The sequence below is a fragment of the Oncorhynchus mykiss genome, chromosome 4 (assembly GCF_013265735.2).
Source record: "Oncorhynchus mykiss isolate Arlee chromosome 4, USDA_OmykA_1.1, whole genome shotgun sequence".
Classification (NCBI taxonomy): domain Eukaryota; kingdom Metazoa; phylum Chordata; class Actinopteri; order Salmoniformes; family Salmonidae; genus Oncorhynchus; species Oncorhynchus mykiss.
In genome coordinates this window covers 1,597,188-1,617,879 of record NC_048568.1, presented here as the reverse complement: position 1 = coordinate 1,617,879, position 20,692 = coordinate 1,597,188, and the positions used below count along the sequence as shown (strand labels likewise).

At 42.0% G+C, this 20,692-nt stretch overlaps 1 protein-coding gene across 5 annotated transcripts in view; it reads right to left on the bottom strand.

Annotated features, from left to right (window-relative positions):
* The window catches only part of ttll7 (tubulin tyrosine ligase-like family, member 7), a 119,434-nt gene that overhangs the window by 62,281 nt on the left and 36,461 nt on the right, over positions 1-20,692 (bottom strand). For all 5 annotated transcript variants that reach the window (XR_002473246.2, XR_002473245.2, XM_021599946.2 and 2 more), the window contains exons 7-9: positions 13,547-13,769; positions 8,001-8,165; positions 4,860-5,018 (exon numbers count right to left, since the gene is read on the bottom strand). Coding sequence is in view for 3 of the 5 variants with exons in the window: in XM_021599946.2 (XP_021455621.1) it covers positions 4,860-5,018; positions 8,001-8,165; positions 13,547-13,769 (547 nt within the window). In the remaining 2 variants the exon portion in view is untranslated. The remainder of the gene's footprint in view (positions 1-4,859; positions 5,019-8,000; positions 8,166-13,546; positions 13,770-20,692) is intronic.

Here is a 20,692-nt window from a genome sequence, read left to right as displayed (position 1 = left end):
ACACACAGCAAAGCTAATCGTATTTGACATTTTCTTTAATATGATACCATCTACCTTTCAGGTAGCCATAATAATCCGACTAGAAGTTCAATACTTCTCTCTAGTTGGAACGGTGCTATGCCATGATCAGGACAGTGCGGAGCAGGATATGGCTCGGAAAACATACCTCAATCCAATGGCAGTGTACTCCTAATTATCCCATAATCCCAACTGACACATCGAAAAGATTGAAATACTGCTAGTTTTTAATGAAATTGCTTTTGTCGTCAGCATGCTAGGCTAGCTAATGCTAAAGCAACCCATTGGATTCAAAACTTCCTATAGCTACTCACCACAACGCTAGGCCTCGCTTTTTCATGGAATCCAATGGGCTGCTAATAGCATTAGCTAGCCTAGCATGCTGACGAACAAGGCCGTTTCATTAAAAACTAGCAGTATTTCAAGCTTCTCGACATGTCAGTTGGGATAATGCAGCGCCATCTCCCATCCCTGGACTGAGGTAGTTTTCCCAGTCATATCTTGCGCCGGCTCAGAGCTGTCCTTATCAAGGCATAGCACCATTCCGACTAGAGAGAAGTAATGAACGTCAAGTCAGATTCTAAAGCCAACATGCTCTGAATTGGCATGGCCTGAAGTTTCATTTCCTGGTTAAGTTTGCCTGTCAGTCTCGCCGGACCAGCTCACACAGACACACCAGGAGAGTAAAAGCACAGCATATAGAGACTCCATGTAATCTGGGCTGACACCAATAAAGTAACCTGAGATATGAAGTCTCCACAGTTAAACAGTCTTGCCTAGATTATGTTGAACACATACACACACGCACACACAAGTGTACACACACACACACACACACACACACACACACACACACACAATAATTTTTACTGTGTGGGAATCTAAAAAGAAAAATAGACAGTTATAGACTGGCGAGAATATTACATTTGCCCTAAAATGTTGTAATGTTTAGTTTAATAAAAATGTGTATCAGAGGTGATGGGATACAGGGACAGGGTTTGCAAATTGTTAAAATTCCAGGTGAGTAAACTAATATTTACTTCACTACTAAAGTCATACAACCACTACCATGAGCCAAGCAGCTGCAAAGAAAACTACTAAAGTTATTTTCAGGCTTCGTAGGATACGCGCTGAGGGCTGGGGAGGGTTTCTGCACTCACAAGTGTATCCTGAGTAATCACTTGAATTTTGGAAATAAATGATTGTTGCTGTAAATGTAGCGTGAAAGAGAAGCGTTTTTTGGGGGGACGCCGTGAAACTGGCAAGGATGTTAATTGATGAGAGTTAAGGCGGGCTGCTAGTTGCACTGGGGGAATCATTACTGCTGAAGTGTAACAACTGCATCCACGGCTGTTTGCCTACTCACACACACACACACGCATGAACACAAAAGTATGCACGCACACACGGCTCCAAACTCCAAACTTACACGGCAAAGGCATCAGCAGTCACTGAGAGCGCCTCACTCTGTGTCCTTTTGTCATTCAACAACACACACACACACACAAACACACACACACACACAAACACACACACACACAAACACACACACACACACACACACACACAGTCAGGTAGTTACATGACATTTGTGTTCCACCATGACTCTCCCAGGAAGAGCAGAGATTTTACTATTGAGACTTTAAAAAAACTGATATTATTATTTTGGGTTCACACAATAGTGAAAACAAAGAATTATCACCGAGGCATTTCACATCCTAGAGTCGATTTGCGAGAGGAGAAAGAAAATGGCGTGCAGCACTTTGGGTTAAAGGATTTAGGTCAGTGGTCGCCAATCGGTTGACCAAACATTTCTGTAAAAAGCCCAAAGAGGCTTGCGTTCCTATTTGTTTTATTTGTGTCACGCTGTTTGCGATAGGTGCACTTAATTCAGCTGCCCTGCGCACCGAGTAGTTGTAGTATTCCCATTTTTAACCATTTCATGTCGTCTGAAGGTACAAACTCCCCCTACCCAGCAAGCCTGGAGACCAAATCAAGTGCACCTATAGGTATACCGCTGGTCAATCAGATAGCTCCGATCACCATGTCGGCAGTATATACAGTCATTGGTCTGCAGCTTGCACGAGCCCAAAGCGAAGTTGATAGTCGACTCTACGGTGTGAGATTTCAAAACTTTAAAAACCATGACTAGAGAGACTGCTATTTTATTAGTGAATTCATGTTTAAGACTTTATTCAGCACTGTCAACACTTCATTCAACAATTTTATACGCCATAAAACGCCCTCTCCCTATCCACTCGTGCTAAAAAGTGTATCGATAGACTTGCTTGTGTCTTTTTAATATCAAGGAATATTTCACATTCTCTGGTCATACGATTAACAACATGAATTGGTGTATGAGTCAGAAATAATTGTGTGACTCGAGTTTCATCATTAGCTGGAAGACGGTGCCCCCTTTTTGGCCAGTCAGCACTAAGCGGAGGGAAGGAGAGCTGAGGGACAGTGAGAGGCAGCCTCTCCGCTGGTCTCGCTCTCCCTCCACTGAGACTGACCATCAGATGCAGGCACCATCAGTCCGGTAAAATGATTTAAATGAATGCCTCACGAGTAATACAACAAATGATCTATTGCCAGTGTGATACCTCAAGTTTTGACGTATTATTTTAAAATGGTCTGAGAAGAACATTGGCAGGGCAACTCAAGAATAGTGATAATGTATTGAGCCTACTGCACAAATGTCATTGCTACAGAACTGTTTTGAATAGGTTAATGTTGCACAGGCTTATATTTTTTAAACAACGTTTAAAACAAAAATCTGAGAGGTACATTTTGGCCTGCATTTTGACTCAGAAAGTGATCTCGGCTCAGAAAAGGTTGGTGACCACTGATTTAGGTCATGCTTTAACTGCCTGACATCAGTATTGGGAAGATAGAAATCCTGGACTGGAGTTATGAGCTCCCAATCGGAACTGGGTCAAACTGTAGTCCTGACCTGTATGTCTGTCTGTCGTGTGTGTGTGTGAATGAAATGTTCATGTCAAATCGCCAGTTAGCAGCCCATCCCTTATGGGATTAATTGACACATAAACAAACATCACAATAATTCACTGTGATAATTCAGTGATAATTATTTTGCATCGCATAAAGTAATATTATATATATTTTTAAATAAGTTAAATAAAAATCAGTACATAATAGTAAATAAGGTTATCCAAACAATAATTACATCCCTAGAGCTGTAAAAAAGATACCTACATTACAGGCATACATAACATATACATATAAATATAGAACAATTTAACAGAAAGCATTTGAACCCAGTCCGGCACAAAGAAAAGATTAATGTGGGAAACAGGCCTGCACACAATCTACATACACTTGTGCCACTTGGTACATAGAAACTAAATATGTTTATAATATAATTATAGGTAACCCTCGTTTGTTTATTACAGGCTTTATCTTAATATTCCGCAAATGGAAATACACAATGGCCAAAAAAACATTTCAGTTTCTCCTCATCGCTCAGCCACATAATGCCATGCCAAGGTATATCTGGTGGGCTTTCTGGAATAAGAGCAAGCATATATTGTGGTAAAAAGGGCAATAGAGGATACAATTAGTTTAATTTTCTATTTCTTCAAGGTCACAATAGTTAAATATTCTTTCCTCTTCCATTTCACCACAATATTGACATTGGGTACATTTTCCCACGAGGACAAAGACCATTTTAAGCTTAAGGGTTAGGTTTAGGATTTAGAGGGTTTCTGTTTATTCTGGTATCAAACCTTGGGTTGCACGGGCCTATTGCAACTTTCCAGTTTAAGCTTAAGGGTTAGGTTTAGGGTTAAGGTTACAATTAGGGTCACAATTAGGGTTAGGGGTTACGTTTAGGCGCTAGGGTTAGGTTTAGGAGTTAGGGTCAGGGTCAGGGGTTAGGGAAAATATGATTTTGAAAGATTTTTTGGGGAGGGTCCCCACGAAGATAGAAAAACAAGTGTGTATGTGTGTGGGTATATGTGTGATTGTGTCCATTTGTTTGCTTCTGTGTGTATAGCTGTTTGCGCACCACTCACAAACCGGGGTGGAGTGTAAGAAAAGTCAGCCTGTGTTTATGATAGCAGTCACTGTGAGGTAGTCACTCTCGCTGTCCCACTGATGCCACATTATTTCAGTTTATCACCGCTGTCATGTTGTCAAACTATCGGACATTTGAAACACCACAGACAGGGGTGCCTCTCCTCTCTCAGACCGAGAGACGGGCACAACCAGAAAGATACATCATTACTCCTAGCTACGTCAATTGTATGTTCACTAGCCTGCATTAGTAGCAAGTATGAAAATATAAAAAATAACACTTCACTTCTCCACTACATATGACTAAATTAAAATGTACATTTGCAGTAGCCATGATAGTTACTTAATAACACACGGCTGTGCGTTTTGAATTAGGAAGATATAAAGCTGATGGGAACTGGGTCCAGATACCAAAGTTCAACATTTTCAGGGAATTCTACAATGATGGTGCAATAACCTGCCTGGAATATTCTACCTGGAAGCTTGCTCATTTTCAATGAGGGTTGGTGTCAACTCCATTTCAATGTAAATAAACAATCTAACTAAACTCCAATTTTTTAAAGAGCTTTTTAAAAGGGGCTCAACAAACTTTAAAGAATGAAGCAAGAATAAAAGGAGCAATTATTGTAAATTGTTACTACTAATATCCTCATTGAAAATAAATTGTCATTCTCCTTTCCTGAAATGGAATTTCAGTTCACTTCCTGAGTTCAAACTGAATCAAAATGGCAAAGACCCCAACCATGTTTTTAATAACAACAAAAATCTGAAAATGTGTGTGCATTTATGCGTGTCTCAGTGCATACCTCCAGAAGCCAGGGTTTGAGCTTGCGGTCCAGGATGATGTCAAAGCCCAGGACCTCAAAGCAGACACTGTCGCTCCCTGGTGGCTGTCCCGGGCGACACATGCGATAGGCATGGAGGACGTGGGGCTCAGCCACTATCAGAGTCTTCACCACCAGCTCCTGTTAACATACACAGATAGGATCTTACTATCAACCCACACAAACCTCCTCTTCTCTTTCCTCTACCTCTAATTATTCAACAATCATTCAAACATATTAGGCCTGCATTCTAAGTGGTGTATGCCAGAAACTAAAGTCTGCACTGCAGAGAACTCGGATGTAAACATGTTAATTTTGTTATGAATTATTATTTAAAAAACATCTAATTCATTGTCTAGGTCTGAGACATAATTTTTACGTACATTATCTAATGTGTAAAGAAAATGAAAAATGTATTGATGATATAACTGCCTGCTCTCTCAAACACACACATAAGATACACATAAACATGATACACAAAAGACTGCAGGCAGTGAACAGAGCAACGTGAGGAGTAACATTAGTTAAAGCTGGTCTTAGAGAGAGAGAGAGAGAGAGAGAACAGGCCCAGCACAGACCAGACCCTGTGTTCTCTTATCAGGGCTGAGGCAGGCGTGGGCTCCCCATGAGACGGACTGTGTTTCAGGGACGGCCTGCGGTGTGTGTACTGCAAGAAGGATAGGTCTATGTGTATCTCATGTAGGCAGTGGGGGTATACGAGAGAGATGCAGAAAGGTACCCTGTAAAGAGATGCCCAGTGTAACATTGGCTTGTGTCATTCGCCAGGCTGGAGACTGGTATGTGTTTGTGTGTTTCACCAGATGTTTGTGTTTTCAAACCAGGTAGATTTGGCCCACTTTGGACAGAGAGGAGAAAATCTCTACTTATCAGTAAACAATCCTACAATACAGTTACCTTCTTGGTAAATATATTTTTTATTATTTATGCATACATGTACATACATGTATGCAGAGATAGATGAGAGAGGCAGTGCAGAAAGTGAGTGGAGAAACGGGGGATCGAACCGCTGCCTCCAGGGGCATATGTTGTCCAGGAGCGGCAGCACTAGACCAGCCCCGGCACGATTCTTCAGGTCAAATCTTCAGGTCAAATCCTATAGTAACTTCAGAATCCAGCGCATAACTCAAACTTTTGTATACATGATGCATTTATGTCAATGAGAGAATTACACAAAAATGAAAATTACATGCACATTTCTCAAGCTTGAATCCTGCCTTTTTAATAGCATCTCTGTCCATGACAGGGAGTGAAAGAGATTTGAGATGGTCAGATTTGTAGCTATATGAAGGGTGGTTGAAAGGAAGCAGGCAGTGAGAGAATACAGTATGTGAATTGCAGATTAGGTAGTAGGTGGCAGAACAGAGTAAAGTCTCTAGAAGAGAACAAAGAGCACGGCCAGTGTCTTGCTGAGCCCGTGTACCGAGGATAAAGTAACTAACTAGCCGATACGGTGTACATATTAGGACAGAAACACAGGTCCATGGAAGTTGAGTTAGAGTCCTAGTGACTTACTATTACACAACATCTATGGACATGTGTCTGTCCAAATATGGGCACCATAAACGGAGGGTACACAGAGGACACAGTAACTAACTAGCTGATACAGTTTCAATTTTAGGACAGACGCACCCCTCCATGGAGTCACTGGAAGTCCTATGACACAACTTCCGTGGATATGTGACTGTCCTAATGTAGCTGAAACGGTAGGTTCAATCAGTAAAGCTGGTAATGGATGGTTCACTTTACTTAATTCAGTAAGCACAATATAATTCACATTGCTTCCTCTTCTATGGGCACAGCAGGAATTTATATCTGATGTTCACAATGTTCACATCAACAGCACAGCATCATGTCACTACAGAGGGAAGGAGAGGGAGGTAAAGAGGATCAAGAGGGAGAAGTGGAGGGATGTCTGAAGCGGAGGTGTCAGCAGAACAGACTGACAGAAAAAAGTACGCGTTTTGGGGAGAGATGAGAGAGCAAGAGGTTAAAAGAGGTGATACATGAAAACGTTGGACACAACAACAGCGGGATGCCGAGAGGGGGAGGTGGATAGAGTAAGGGTGTATCCCAATAATATCTCCTTTCTCCTGAAGTGTGCACTCGTTCTTTACTACCTACAAATTTGAAAGCATTGGATTGGTGTATGCACCAGTCATTTCCTTTCAAATCCTTAAAGGAAAGTGAACAATTGTAAACCTGGAGAAAGGAGAGATATTCCGGACACACCGAGAGTTATGAAGACAAGGATTAGAGGGTAAATTGGCAGCCATGAGTTTAAATAAGGCTTTCTATTAGGAGAAAATGGGGATGAGAGATTAAGAAGTAAGTAAAGACAGAAGTAAAAGTTTTCAAAGCTAGGGGATGTTGGAGGCTAGAGGAGAAAATATGAGGCAGGAATTCAAGAGGGAGGAAAGGTGTTTGATTTGAGGGTGAGAAACAAACAATCGGATTGAAAAGGGATGAAGGCTGATAGAATGAAAATAAAAATGGAGGACTGAGGGATATACAGTGGAGAGATTATTAAATCAAATAGTATTAGTGAAATGCTTACTTACAAGCCCCTAACCAACAACGCAGTTTAAAAAATACGAATAAGAATAAGAAATAAAAGGAACAAGTAATTAAAGAGCAGCAGTAAAATAACAATAGCGAGTTTTAATACAGGGGGTACCGGTACAAAGTCAATGTGCGGGGGCACTGGTTAGTAGAGGTAATATGTACATGTAGGTAGAGTTATTTAAAGTGACTACATGTATGCATAGATAATAGCAGATTACAGGAGGAGTTGAGAAACAGCTGCACCAAGCGAGATTTAAGAGAGAGAACGCAAACCAAACTAACGCCCCGATTCAGACAAGATGAAAGATACTGGAGAAAGGTGTTTGGATGGACAACCTGCAAGTAGAATGAGTACGTGAGACTTCCAAGAGACGCCTCCACTTGTTTTGTTTCGCCCATCCAAAAGCCAAACAGGCCTGGAGGTCGTTGAATCCCTGTCATAACAAAAGTCTTCAAACCTTGGCCGAAACTGGAATGGTACGCGGATGCTCAGTGTGTGTGTGTGTGTGTGTGTGTGTGTGTACCTGTGCTCACACTTACGGAAACATCTCCCCAGAACTTGGCCACGTCGTAATCATTCATGCGCAGGAACTCAGTGAACCAACCAATGGACCTCTTGCTGCCTTTGTCTGCCGTCTCGTCCCTCTCGAAGTTCTCGTTGTGTTTGTTGACGGAGTAGTTTGTTAGATGCATGTACAGCTGGCTCTGTGGAGAGAGTAGGGGGTTTAATGAATGATTGAATCGTTTCAAATCCCTAGTTCAGTATGTATCAAGCGTTTCAGAGTAGAAGTGCTGATCTAGGATCAGATCCCCTCTGTCCATCTAAATCATATTCATTGTGACTTCATTGTGATTCTCCAAAATGGCATAGCAGTTCAGACGTCTTTTGTCCTCGTCTTGTCGTGTCCCGTATATATATATATATATATATTTACAACTTTTTTTCACATACATTTTTTTACAATTTTCCATCAACTCATCTTCAAAACACTCTCTTGTAACCCGCCTCACCAATTTATATTTATAAAAAAGTATTATTTACCTCAAATCTGTAATCCTCCAAGAAGCTAGCCAGAAACTAGCCAGAAGCTAGCCAGGAGCTAGCCCAGAAGCTAATCCAGAAGCTAATCAGAAGGTAGTTCAGAAGCTAGTTCAGAAGCTAGTTAGCTTCTTTACTGGCAAATCGTTAGTATTCAGCTAACCACGGTTTGTGGTCATCAGCTATCCTTTAGCTCGAAAATCTATTGCCAGTTTTGTACAGCGTAGCGCAGCGTGGCTCGGAACGGAACATACCGGACCAATTTTTCTCTCCATGTCCCTGGATTTCAACCGCTAACTCTGGACATTCATACCTGGATCTCACAGCTAGCTAGCTGCTATCCGTGTGATTATCGGCTTTCGTCGATTCCGGAGCATACGTCAATTATTCCGGAGCTAGCCAGCTCCGTAAATCACTCCTGAGTTCCATCAATCACTCCCGGGCTGCAGTCACCTATCCGGACCCGTTTTACTGCCTACGCGGAGCCCCACCGGGCCTTCACAACTGGACTGCCGACGTTATCTACCCGAAGGAGTTATCCAGCTGGCTCCTCCGTCGCGACGTTACCTGAACACCCATCTGCGGCCTGCTTACCGTTAGCTGTCTTTTCGGCTGCTATCTGAATAGACAATCGGACATTTTATTTATTTTTATTATTATTATTTATGTTTTCTTCTTGGGCCTCTATAACTATATCTATTGTTTTTATTTTTGTTGTTGTGTGATTTGGATTAATCCCCTCTACCACACGGAACCCCACTAATCTACTGACGGAACGCAAGAGGTGGCTAATAACAGACCTCCATCCTATGCTAGCTTGCTACCGATGGCCTGGCTAGCTGTCTAAATCGCCGTGACCCCCAACCAACCTCTCCACTCACCGGACCCTTTTGATCACTCGACTAAGCATGCCTCTCATTAATGTCAATATGCCTTGTCAATTGCTGTTCTGGTTAGTGTTTATTGGCTTATTTCACTGTAGAGCCCCTAGTCCTGCTCACTATACCTTATCCAACCTATTAGTTCCACCACCCACACATGCAATGACATCTCCTGGTTTCAATGATGTTCCTAGAGACAATACCTCTCTCTTCATCACTCAATACCTAGGTTTACCTCCACTGTATTCACATCCTGCCATACCTTTGTCTGTACATTATACCTTGATGCCATTTTATCGCCCCCAGAAACCTCTTTTTACTCTCTGTTCCAGACGTTCTAGACGACCAATTCTTATTGCTTTTAGCCGCACCCTTATTCTACTCCTCCTATGTTCCTCTGGCGATGTAGAGGTGAATCCAGGCCCTGCAGTGCCTAGCTCCACTCCTATTCCCCAGGCGCTCTCTTTTGACGACTTCTGTAACCGTAATAGCCTTGGTTTCATGCATGTTAACATTAGAAGCCTCCTCCCTAAGTTTGTTCTATTTACTGCTTTAGCACACTCTGCCAACCCGGATGTTCTAGCTGTGTCTGAATCCTGGCTTAGGAAGACCACCAAAAATTCTGACATTTTAATTCCAAACTACAACATTTTCAGACAAGATAGAACTGCCAAAGGGGGCGGTGTTGCAATCTACTGCAAAGATAGCCTGCAGAGTTCTGTCCTACTATCCAGGTCTGTACCCAAACAATTTGAACTTCTACTTAAAAAAATCCACCTCTCTAAAAACAAGTCTCTCACCGTTGCCGCCTGCTATAGACCACCCTCTGCCCCCAGCTGTGCTCTGGACACCATATGTGAACTGATTGCCCCCCATCTATCTTCAGAGCTCGTGCTGCTAGGTGACCTAAACTGGAACATGCTCAACACCCCAGCCATCCTACAATCTAAACTTGATGCCCTCAATCTCACACAAATTATCAATGAACCTACCAGGTACCTCCCCAAAGCCTTAAACACGGGCACCCTCATAGATATCATCCTAACCAACTTGCCCTCTAAATACACCTCTGCTGTCTTCAACCAAGATCTCAGCGATCACTGCCTCATTGCCTGCATCCGTAATGGGTCAGCGGTCAAACGACCTCCACTCATCACTGTCAAACGCTCCCTGAAACACTTCAGCGAGCAGGCCTTTTTAATCGACCTGGCCGGGGTATCCTGGAAGGATATTGATCTCATCCCGTCAGTAGAGGATGCCAGGATATTTGTAAAAAAATGCCTTCCTAACCATCTTAAATAAACACGCCCCATTCAAGAAATTTAGAACCAGGAACAGATATAGCCCTTGGTTCTCCCCAGACCTGACTGCCCTTAACCAACACAAAAACATCCTATGGCGTTCTGCATTAGCATCGAACAGCCCCCGTGATATGCAGCTGTTCAGGGAAGCTAGAAACCATTATACACAGGCAGTTAGAAAAGCCAAGGCTAGCTTTTTCAAGCAGAAATTTGCTTCCTGCAACACTAACTCAAAAAAGTTATGGGACACTGTAAAGTCCATGGAGAATAAGAACACCTCCTCCCAGCTGCCCACTGCGCTGACGATAGGAAACACTTTCACCACTGATAAATCCACCATAATAGAGAATTTCAATAAGCATTTTCTACGGCTGGCCATGCTTTCCACCTGGCTACTCCTACCCCGGTCAACAGCACTGCACCCCCAACAGCAACTCGCCCAAGCCTTCCCCATTTCTCCTTCTCCCAAATCCGTTCAGCTGATGTTCTGAAAGAGCTGCAAAATCTGGACCCCTACAAAATCTGGACCCTTTCTTTCTAAAATTATCTGCCGAAATTGTTGCCACCCCTATTACTAGCCTGTTCAACCTCTCTTTCGTGTCGTCTGAGATTCCCAAAGATTGGAAAGCAGCTGCGGTCATCCCCCTCTTCAAAGGGGGGGACACTCTTGACCCAAACTGCTACAGACCTATATCTATCCTATCATGCCTTTCTAAGGTCTTCGAAAGCCAAGTCAACAAACAGATTACCGACCATTTCAAATCTCACCATACATTCTCTGCTATGCAATCTGGTTTCAGAGCTGGTCATGGGTGCACCTCAGCCACGCTCAAGGTCCTAAACGATATCTTAACCGCCATCGATAAGAAACATTACTGTGCAGCCGTATTCATTGATCTGGCCAAGGCTTTCGACTCTGTCAATCACCACATCCTCATCGGCAGACTCGACAGCCTTGGTTTCTCAAATGATTGCCTCGCCTGGTTCACCAACTACTTCTCTGATAGAGTTCAGTGTGTCAAATCGGAGGGTCTGCTGTCTGGACCTCTGGCAGTCTCTATGGGGGTGCCACAGGGTTCAATTCTTGGACCGACTCTCTTCTCTGTATACATCAATGAGGTCGCTCTTGCTGCTGGTGAGTCTCTGATCCACCTCTACGCAGACGACACCATTCTGTATACTTCTGGCCCTTCTTTGGACGCTGTGTTAACAACCCTCCAGGCAAGCTTCAATGCTACAACTCTCCTTCCGTGGCCTCCAATTGCTCTTAAATACAAGTAAAACTAAATGCATGCTCTTCAACCGATCGCTACCTGCACCTACCCGCCTGTCCAACATCACTACTCTGGACGGCTCTAACTTAGAATACGTGGACAACTACAAATACTTAGGTGTCTGGTTAGACTGTAAACTCTCCTTCCAGACCCATATCAAACATCTGCAATCCAAAGTTAAATGTAGAATTGGCTTCCTACTTCACAACAAAGCATCCTTCACTCATGCTGCCAAACATACCCTTGTAAAACTGACCATCCTATCAATCCTCGACTTTGGCGATGTCATTTACAAAATAGCCTCCAATACCCTACTCAACAAATTGGATGCAGTCTATCACAGTGCAATCCGTTTTGTCACCAAAGCCCCATATACTACCCACCATTGCGACCTGTACGCTCTCGTTGGCTGGCCCTCGCTTCATACTCGTCGCCAAACCCACTGGCTCCATGTCATCTACAAGACCCTGCTAGGTAAAGTCCCCCCTTATCTCAGATCGCTGGTCACCATAGCATCTCCCACCTGTAGCACACGCTCCAGCAGGTATATCTCTCTAGTCACCCCCAAGACCAATTCTTTCTTTCCAGTTCTCTGCTGCCAATGACTGGAACGAACTACAAAAATCTCTGAAACTGGAAACACTTATCTCCCTCACTAGCTTTAAGCACCAACTGTCAGAGCAGCTCACAGATTACTGCACCTGTACATAGCCCACCTAAAATGTAGCCCAAACAACTACCTCTTTCCCTACTGTATTTAATTTATTTATTTATTTTGCTCCTTTGCACCCCATTATTTTTATTTCTACTTTACACATTCTTCCATTGCAAATCTACCATTCCAGTGTTGTACTTGCTATATTGTATTTACTTTGCCACCATGGCCTTTTTTGCCTTTACCTCCCTTCTCACCTCATTTGATCACATCGTATATAGACTTGTTTTAACTGTATTATTGACTGTATGTTTGTTTTACTCCATGTGTAACTCTGAGTTGTTGTATGTGTCGAACTGCTTTGCTTTATCTTGGCCAGGTCGCAATTGTAAATGAGAACTTGTTCTCAACTTGCCTACCTGGTTAAATAAAGGTGAAATAAAAAAAATTAAAAAATAAATAAAATTGTGATCTAAAATGCCAAACTGATCCTAAATATTGACCCATACGGGCCCAGGTCAGAGTTAACAAAATGTGTGCTACATTGCTGTCGTTCTTACTCACTCCTTTTGCTTTTAATTGCTTAATTAACCCTGCATATTGATACAAATACAGTATGTCCTTGTCTTTTGTCTCTTTGTATGTTTTGTTCATAAAGCCAATTATAAAAGTATATTGACAAAAAAAACTTTGGTACTAAGACCAATGCCATTTGTAGATGGGCAGCATCTCAAACAAGAAGACAAGATATCCCTGCCTACATGGCAGTAATACCATGGTCACTCTATTCCCTGATACAGTAACAGGCTGGCAGTCATGGGCTGCATCGGATAATGGCACCATATGCCCTTTATAGTGTGTGTGTATTTCCGTAAGTGTGTGTGTATGTATGTGCCTGTGTGTATGTGCATCCCTGTGTGTGTATTTCACACTCACCAGGTTGGCCTCGTTGGGCGTGTGGTATTTCTCTGTGCCCATCCTTACGAGGCCGTCATTGTAGAGGAAGATGCGTAGAGGGTCACAGGACGTTACAAGGATGTAGATCCTGAGGTCAAACTTGTAGCCCTCCATTAAGAACGGTTTGTCTAGGTACTCCTGCACTATGAAGTGGTCTTGAGCTTGAGCCGGTAGCTTCTCACAGTTTCGTATCAAGGAGATCCTGACAGAAGAACAACAACATAAGGACTTTGTCTCCCACTACTTTTATTGATGTAGCTTCAAATCCTCAAGTGTATTGAGAATTTGGAAACAGAAAATATACTCTATATGAATGAGGACAAAGAAAAGGTAAGGCCAAATCTCTCTCACTAATGCTCCGGTTTACAAGTGCTCTACACAAATATACAAACACATAAAGTCCTACGAATAACTTAAATGGAAGCCTGTATGAGCACTAGTGCAGCATCTGGAGTGGATTGTAAAGATTTACATTTTTGGTCAAAGCAAACAGTCCAAAAGCTACAAACTCCATCCTTGGGAGCAGTAAACGACATCAAATGCTGTTCCATGGCCTCTGATTATGTACAGGTTAATAGAAAAGGAAATGCTTGTCCATTTCAACCTCTACTTTCATTTATTTGCTTTGGTCTCTTGTCACTGGCACTCAGGGATTATAGTATGCAGGCTGCAGTTCCCCCCAGTTAGCCTGACTTGTGGCCATTGAGTGGGGGTGAGGGTGTTTTCCAAACAGCCACCCTTAAGAAAACTTGGTCCAGGCTAAAACATATCACCATCACTCAGAGCTAAATTGGTTACATACTGGTGCATCCCCCCATTTTTGTTTCATGGGAGTAGACCAGACATTGGATAAATATACTTTTAAATATGCTTTGTGGAAAGTATAACATTGTTTCCTATACTATTCAAATCTATCTGACATTAGATCATATTTGATCTACATGATACATTTATATCTTAACATTTTGTAAATGTCCATTCTCCTGGATGTCCATTGCCCCTGGTGTAGATAATCAAGTCAAACCAATTATATTTTGTACTGATACCTATAAATAAGGAGTGATGCTCAACTACTGTATGACTCTTTCAACATGCCACTGAAAAGGTTGAAAGCTGCAATTGATATTATGACACCTGAAAATACTGCAGAGCAATTAAAAGCCATTTCCAAACATTGCAAACAGAAAGATGGAAGCTTAGCAAAAACAACTTTTAACCTCTTTGCCCATCTTGTTTCAAACACAGCCTATACCATCTTTAAAGAGATAGTTTACTCAGTATACAAACAAACATGATTTTCCATCTACCTTGGCTGTAGTTCATTCAAGAATGCAGTTTTTTTGTTGATATTTTGTTTCCTTTCCACACTTAATAGACAAATGTTGTTACTGTTAGCATTCTTAGTAGCAATTAACATGAACCGGCCTTGTCCCTGTGTAATAACACTTTAATTACTTTTGGAACATTTTATTAGCATGCTGTTAAATAACTTTGGTAATTGCATTTTAATTGCATAGCAATGAGCTGAGTTTTAGCAACTACTGTACATCAGAGGAACAGTGACTTGTATGTATTGTTATGCAATCATAAAGCAATTCCAAAGTCCTATGTAACAACAATGTTACTATTGTAGTAATCACAAAGTTGCTACACCTGTATAAGAACTTGATGCCAAGTGTTACTAAATGACCTTTTCTCAATATATGAAAATATCTCATTTTTAAACGGCAAAAGTGGTCTACTCTAATGTTGAGATGATTCCACAAGACTCAGGTATTTAATTCTAGACTAAATATTAAGATTCATATACTTATTTTATTTCACCTTTATTTAACCAGGTAGGCAAGTTGAGAACAAGTTCTCATTTACAATTGCGACCTGGCCAAGATAAAGCAAAGCAGTTCGACACATACAACAACTCAGAGTTACACATGGAGTAAAACAAACATACAGTCAATAATACAGTAGAAAAATAAGTCTATATACAATGTAAGCAAATGAGATAAGGGAGGTAAAAATAAAAAAAAAAGGCCATGGTGGCGAAGTAAATACAATATAGCAAGAAAAATACTGGAATGGTAGATTTGCAGTGGAAGAATGTGCGATACAAAAATATAAATAATGGGGTGCAAAGGAGCAAAATAAATAAATACAGTAGGGGAAGAGGTAGTTGTTTGGGCTAAATTGTAGATGGGCTATGTACAGGTATAGTAATATGTGACCTGCTCTGACAGTTGGTGCTTAAAGCTAGTGAGGGAGATAAGTGTTTCCAGTTTGAGATTTTTGTAGTTAAGTTTCAGTCATTGGCCGCAGAGAACTGGAAGGAGAGGCGGCCAAAGGAATAATTTATTTTTGGGGGTGACCAGAGAGATATACCTGCTGGAGCGCGTGCTACAGGTGGGAGATGCTATGGTGACCAGCGAGCTGAGATACGGGGGGACTTTACCTAGCAGGGTCTTGTAGATGACCTGGAGCCAGTGGGTTTGGCGACGAGTATGAAGCGAGGGCCAGCCAACGAGAGCGTACAGGTCGCAGTGGTGGGTAATATATGGGGCTTTGGTGACAAAACGGATGGCACTGTGATAGACTGCATCCAATTTATTGAGTAGGGTATTGAAGGCTATTTTGTAAATTACATCGCCGAAGTCGAGGATCGGTAGGATGGTCAGTTTTACAAGGGTATGTTTGGCAACATGAGTGAAGGATGCTTTGTTGTGAAATAGGAAGCCAATTCTAGATTTCATTTTGGATTGGAGATGTTTGATGTGAGTCTGGAAGGAGAGTTTACAGTAACCAGACACCTAGGTATTTGAAGTTGTCCACATATTCTAAGTCAGAACCGTCCAGAGTAGTGATGCTGGACGGGTGGGCAGGTGCAGGCAGCGATCGGTTGAAGAGCATGCATTTGGTTTTACTTGTATTTAAGAACAGTTGGAGGCCACGGAAGGAGAGTTGTATGGCATTGAAGCTCGTCTGGAGGGTTGTTAACACAGTGTCCAAAGAAGGGCCAGAAGTATACAGAATGGTGTCGTCTGCGTAGAGGTGGATCAGAGACTCACCAGCAGCAAGATAGACATAATTTATGATAGCCCTCCAAACTGTGTGTTCATGATCATATATTTAGACTAATAATTGTTGTGGTTTTTGGTTGTTCAGCAAATATTTGGCAGCCATCAATAAGTATTTGTTTTGTTTTTAACTAACTTGCATATTTTCAAATACCTTCAAATATTATTTTGTTTTCTGAGAGGTATTTAAAATATTTTGTAATATTATTTGTTTTTCTGAGACCTGTACTTGAAATTCATATAAAATAATAACCTTTAGTTGAAACTCTAAATTCAACTACCTTGAGTATTTGAAAAGTTGGTATTTTCACATAAACTACAAAGTAAAACGATTTTCTGGGTAGACAGAAGCTTTGGCCTGGATGGAGGCTGTAGGACCTTGTAGGGAAGTATGGAGGCACTAAGCCACAACAGGAAAATTAGGAAAGTGTAACGGTTTTCGTCGTCTGAAGATGAGGAAGAGGAATCATCGGACCAAAGCGCAGCGTGGTAAAAGTGTTCATGCTTTTTATTTTAACGGAACACTATAACAAAAATAACAAGAGAAGAGAATAACCGAAGTAGTCCTGTAAGGTGCAAAACACTAAACAGAAATGAACTACCCACAAAAACCATGTGGGAAAAAGTTACCTAAGCATGTGGTTCCCAATCAGAGACAACGATAGACAGCTGTCCCTGATTGAGAACCATACCCGGCCAAAACAAAGAAATACAAAAACATAGAAAAAAGAACATAGAATGCCCACCCAAATCACACCCTGACCAAACCAAAATAGAGACATACAAAAATCTAAGGTCAGGGCATGACAGAATCCATGTTTTTACAAGGTTTCCTAATGTTGTCCTGATCACATCCAATGGAATAGAGGTATGGTACAGGCTAGGGCTGAACCCATTTAGTAAACTGGTCGATTGTTTGGTCGACAGGCTGTTGGTCGTCTAACATTTCTTTAGACGAGCAGTTCATACAGTACCAGTCAAAAGTTTGGGCACACCTACTCATTCCAGGGTTTTTCTTTATTTTTACTATTTTCTACATTGTAGAATATAGTGAAGCATCAAAACTATGCAATAACACATATGGAATCATGTAGTAACCAAAGAAGTATTAAAAAAATCCAAATATATTTTATATTTCAGATTCTTTGAAGTAGCCACACTTTGCCTTGATGACAGCTTTGAACACTCTTGGCATTTCCTCAACCAGCTTCACCTGGAATGCTTTTCCAACAGTCTTGAAGGAGTTCCCACATATACTGAGCACTTGTTGGCTGCTTTTCCTTCACTCTGTGGTCCAACTCATCCCAAACCATCTCAATTGGGTTGAGGTCGGGTGATTGTGGAGGCCAGGTCAACTGATGCAGCACTCCATCAATCTCCTTCTTGGTCAAATAGCCCTTACACAGCCTGGAGGTGTGTTGGGTCATTGTCCTGTTGAAAAACAAATGATTGTGGGACTAAGTGCTAACCAGATGGGACGGCGTATTGCTGCAGAATGTTGTGGAAGCCATGCTGGTTAAGTGTGCCTTGAATTCTAAATAAAATCACAAACAGTGTCACCAGCAAAGCACCCCCACAGAATGACACCTCCATGCTTTACAGTGGAAACTACACATGCGGAGATCATCCATTTACCTACTCTGCGTTTCACAAAGACACGGTGGTTGGAACCAAAAATCTCATCATACCAAAAGGACAGATTTCCACCGGTCTAATGTCCATTGCTCGTGTTTCTTGGCACAAGCAAGTCTCCTCTTCTTATTGGTGTCCTTTAGTAGTGGTTTCTTTGCAGCAATTCAACCATGAAGGCCTGATTCACGCAGTCTCCTCTGAACAGTTGATGTTGAGATGCGAAAAGTAACACTAATAAACTTATCCTCTGCAGCAGAGGTAACTCTGGGTCTTCCTTTCCTGTGGCGGTCCTCATGAGAGCCAGTTTCATCATAGCGCTTTGTGGTTTTTGCTACTGCACTTGAAGAAACTTTCAAAGTTCTTGAAATTTTCCTGATTGATTATCCTTCGTGTTGTAAAGTAATGATGGACTGTCGTTTCTCTTTGCTTATTTGAGCTGTTCTTGCCATAATATGGACTTGGTATTTTACCAAATAGGACTATCTTCTGTATACCACCCCTACCTTGTCACAACACAACTGATTGGCTCAAACACATTAAGAAGGAAAGAAATTACACAAATTAACTTTTAACAAGGCACACCTGTTAATTCAAATGCATTCCAGGTGACTTCCTCATGAAGATGTTTGAGAGAATGCCAAGAGTGTGCAAAGCTGTCATCAAGGCAAAGGGTGGCTACTTTGAAGAATCTCAAATATAAAATATATTTTGATTGGTTTAACACTCCTTTTTTTGGTTAGTACATGATTCCATATGTGTTATTTCCTAGCTTTGATGTCTTCACTATTTTTCTACAATGTAGAAAATAATACAAAATTAAGAAAAACCCTGGATTGAGTAGGTGTGTCCAAACTTTTGACTGGTACTGTATATATACACACAGTATATATTTTTTCAGTTTCATGGTGTACAAGACACCTGCCTGATTCTCACCTGGCTGAGTGGACTAATCCATTGTGAAGGCCGTGGGTGTGGCACAGTCCACCACCCTAAGACATGTGCTACTGAAATTGGATATGGTTATTACATAAGAAAAATGGTAACACTAATAAAAACCATATTATTTTATAACAAATGTACTTTCTCCTGCATTGTATAGAGGTCGCTGTCCGCGGTTCTGAAACATCAGTGTGCTGTTGAATTGGCGCCTTTTCCTCGACAATGTAGATACAGTATGTGCATAATAGCAAAGTTACCCAGCATATAGGTGTTGAGAACAATGGGTTGGAGGCAGCAGTTGAGTTAGGAGACGAGAAAACAGCCCTTGCCATAACTATAGTCTTAATACATTTAGACAATTAACAGCCTAACTGTTAAATGTGCCTGGATTTATAAATCCTCCATGTACAGTAAGGGAAATCAGTCAATTGAAAAAATGTTATTAGGCTCTAATCTATGGATTTCACATGACTGGGCAGGGACGCACCCACTGGGGAGCCAGGCCAAACCAATCAGAATTAGTTTTTCCCCACAAAAGGGCTTTATTACAAAACATGTTGATACAACAGTAGCATGGGGAGAAGTCTGTCTATAATAAAGTGCTGCTCTGCATTCTTAACAGTACTATTGTCACGCCCTGGCCATAGAGATGCTTTTATTCTCTATTTTGGGCAGGCCAGGGTGTGACTAGGGTGGGCATTCTAGTTTCTTTATTTCTATGTTTTCTGTTTCTATGTTTTGGCCAGGTATGGTCTATTGTTGTCTCTAATTGGGAATCATACTTAGGCAGCCTTTTTTCCTTTGTATTTTGTGGGTAGTCTGTGTTAGTGGCCTGTATAGCCCTAGTCAGATTCACGTTCATTTTTGTTGTTTCTTGTTTTGTTGGCGACATTTCTAACATTAAAAGAAAATGTACGCTGCACCTTGATCCGGTCATTTCCCTGACGATGTTCGTGACAGAACTACCCACCACCAAAGGACCAAGCAGCGTGTCCAGGAGAGGCAGCCACAAAAAATGTTTGGGGGGAGCAAACGGGACGGTCGGCGGAGCTGAGGTTGGAACCAGAGCCAGTCGGGGAGAAGGTGAAAGGGAGTGAAGGGGAGTGAAGGGAGTGAAGCAGAGACAGTTAAGGAGTTGATGGGGTGATTGGAGGGGAGAGTTAGGAGAGAGCTATTGTGTTGGTGCATGAGGCACGACATTCGCCCTACGGAGCATGTCCTCAGTTTAATGTCACCTGAGTCAGCTCTCCATACTCGTCCTGAGGTGCGTGCTAGCCGTCTGGTTAAGACTGTGCCAGCCCCACGCAACAGGCCTCCTGTGCGCCTCCCCAGCCCTGCACGTCTTGTGCCAGCTCTATGCTCCAGACCTCCAGTGCGCCTCCACAGCCCGGTGAGTCCTGCGTCGGCTCTGCGCTCCGCACGTGTCGGGCCAAAGTGGGCATTCAGCCAAGAGGCGTGGTGCAAGGTCTAAGCAACAGATCTCCAG